The following is a 2,078-nucleotide window of genomic DNA, read 5'->3' on the forward strand; positions in this document are numbered from 1 at the left end:
TACTATACTCTGTACTTCTTGTGTAGTTTTGGAGTTGGTCCCAGTGGCGTACCATAGACTTGCTCGGAGGTATAACTGCATGGCGTCCGCAAGTTCTGAAGTCCCCGTCTATTGTACTTTAGTTGTGTGTTTATTTCTAGACAGCTTTATTTTATTCAGACCTTTATTTATATTTATTCTAGAAGCTCGTGCCCTTGTGACACTAATTCTGGGATGGTATTTAGACACCGTTATTATTATGAATTATTTCAAAATTGCTTCTACATTTGCTTCCTTGTTATTAATAAAATTAAAAATTATTTTTAAAAAAGGATAATGTTATTCTAACGTTGGTTTGCCTAGCAAGTGAAATGTTAGGCGCCATCACGGTTCGGAGGTGGGAATTTCGGGTCGTGACAGAACCCGAACTGGTTGTTGGATACAAACACTGTCATCCTTACCCTCACTTCAACCACCCTCTCCCACACTTTCATGATATGACTCAGTAATTTGATACCCCTATAATTGTTACAACTCTGGATATCACCTTTGTTCTTATACAATGGGACCACCGTACTCCACCTCCACTCATCCGGCATCCTCTTCGCCTTAAAAATAACATTAAACAACCTAGTCAATCACTCCAAACCTGCTCTCCCCCACACACTTTCAAAATTCCACCGGAATCTCGTCTGGCCCAGTCGCTCTGCCCTTACTCATCTTACGCATAGCTCCCACGACCTCATCAACCTCGATACGCCTGCAGTACCCAAAGTCACGGTGACTCTCGTAATGCTCCAATTCGCCTAGCACAATATCCTGATCCCCTTCTTCATTTAGAAGTTTATGAAAGTAAGTCTGCCATCTCCTCTTAATCTGGGCATCTTCCATTAATACTCTACCATCTTCGTCCTTGATGCATCTTACTTGGTCCAAATCCCGAGCCTTCCTCTCTCTCAACTTGGCCAGCCGGAATAATTTCTTTTCCCTGCCTTTTTTCCCAGTTCCTCGTACATACGACCATATGCCGCAGTCTTAGCCTCTATGACTGCCAGCTTAGCCTCCTTCCTAGTTGTCTTATACCTCTCCATGCATGCTTGCCTCTCCTTCTCATCTATGCTCCCTACTAAATTCAGGTACGCCACCTTCTTAGCTTTCACTTTACCTTGAACCACTTCATTCCACCACCAGTCTCCTTCGTGCCCACTAGACACACCCATCGAGACTCCTAACACCTCTCTCGCAACCTCCCTAATACAGTTTGTTGTCGCTGACCACATAGTGCTCGCGTCACCACTGCTCCTCTAAGCTCTTATAGCCGACAACCGCCCGTCCAACTCTTGGGATTTATCCTTAGTTAAGGCTCCCCACCTAATTCTCGGACTTCCTCGAGTAGACCTTTTCTTCCTCTTTAACCTAATGCCAACGTCCATCACCAAGAGCCTATATTGCATCGCGAGTATCTAACCCGGAATCACCTTGCAATCCTTTCACAGTCCTCTGTCACCTCTCCTGAGGAGAAGATAGTCAATCTGAGTCTTCGCCACCGTATTTTGAAAAGTAACCAAATGCCTCTCCCTCTTTGGAAAGCTAGAGTTCACAATCACCAACCCAAAAGCCTTAGCGAAGTCCAACAGCGATGTACCTCCTCCGTTCTTCTCCCCAAAACCGAAGCCTCCATGCACCTCGCCATAACCACCTGCAGTCGACCCAATATGCCCATTGAAATCCCCTCTTATGAATAGCTTCTCAGTAGGCGGAACTCGACGCACAATCTCATCTAACCCCTCTGAGAAGTGTCGTTTAACCTCCTCATCTAGGCCCACATGCGGCGCATAGGCGCTAACGACGTTTAGGGTGCACTCTCCAACCACCAACTTAATAATCATCAATCTATCATTCACTCGTCTAACCTCGACCACAGACTCTCTAAGTTCCTTATCCACAAAGATGCCTACTCCATTCTTACCTTTCTGGACTCCTGAGTACCAAAGTTTATACCCGTCCGCGTCCTTCGCCCTAGACCCTACCCACCTAGTCTCCTGGACACACGCTATATTGACCCTCCTCTTCTGGAGGATCTTCGCCAACTCTATAGA

At 45.9% G+C, this 2,078-nt stretch overlaps 1 protein-coding gene across 1 annotated transcript; it reads right to left on the reverse strand.

The window, feature by feature from the left end:
* Positions 1-1,469: 1,469 nt before the first annotated feature.
* Positions 1,470-1,868, reverse strand: LOC138892273 (uncharacterized). Its single transcript, XM_070175978.1, has one exon. The coding sequence runs from the start codon at positions 1,866-1,868 to the stop codon at positions 1,470-1,472; it is 399 nt and encodes a 132-aa protein (XP_070032079.1).
* Between the last annotated feature and the right edge of the window lie 210 nt (positions 1,869-2,078).

Source organism: Nicotiana tomentosiformis, chromosome 5, assembly GCF_000390325.3.
Source record: "Nicotiana tomentosiformis chromosome 5, ASM39032v3, whole genome shotgun sequence".
In the NCBI taxonomy this organism is placed as follows: Eukaryota; Viridiplantae; Streptophyta; class Magnoliopsida; order Solanales; family Solanaceae; genus Nicotiana; species Nicotiana tomentosiformis.

Excerpts from the sequence above, each read along its gene's own strand:
- LOC138892273 (XM_070175978.1), bottom strand. The coding sequence starts at position 1,868 with ATGATTATTAAGTTGGTGGTTGGAGAGTGCACCCTAAACGTCGTTAGC.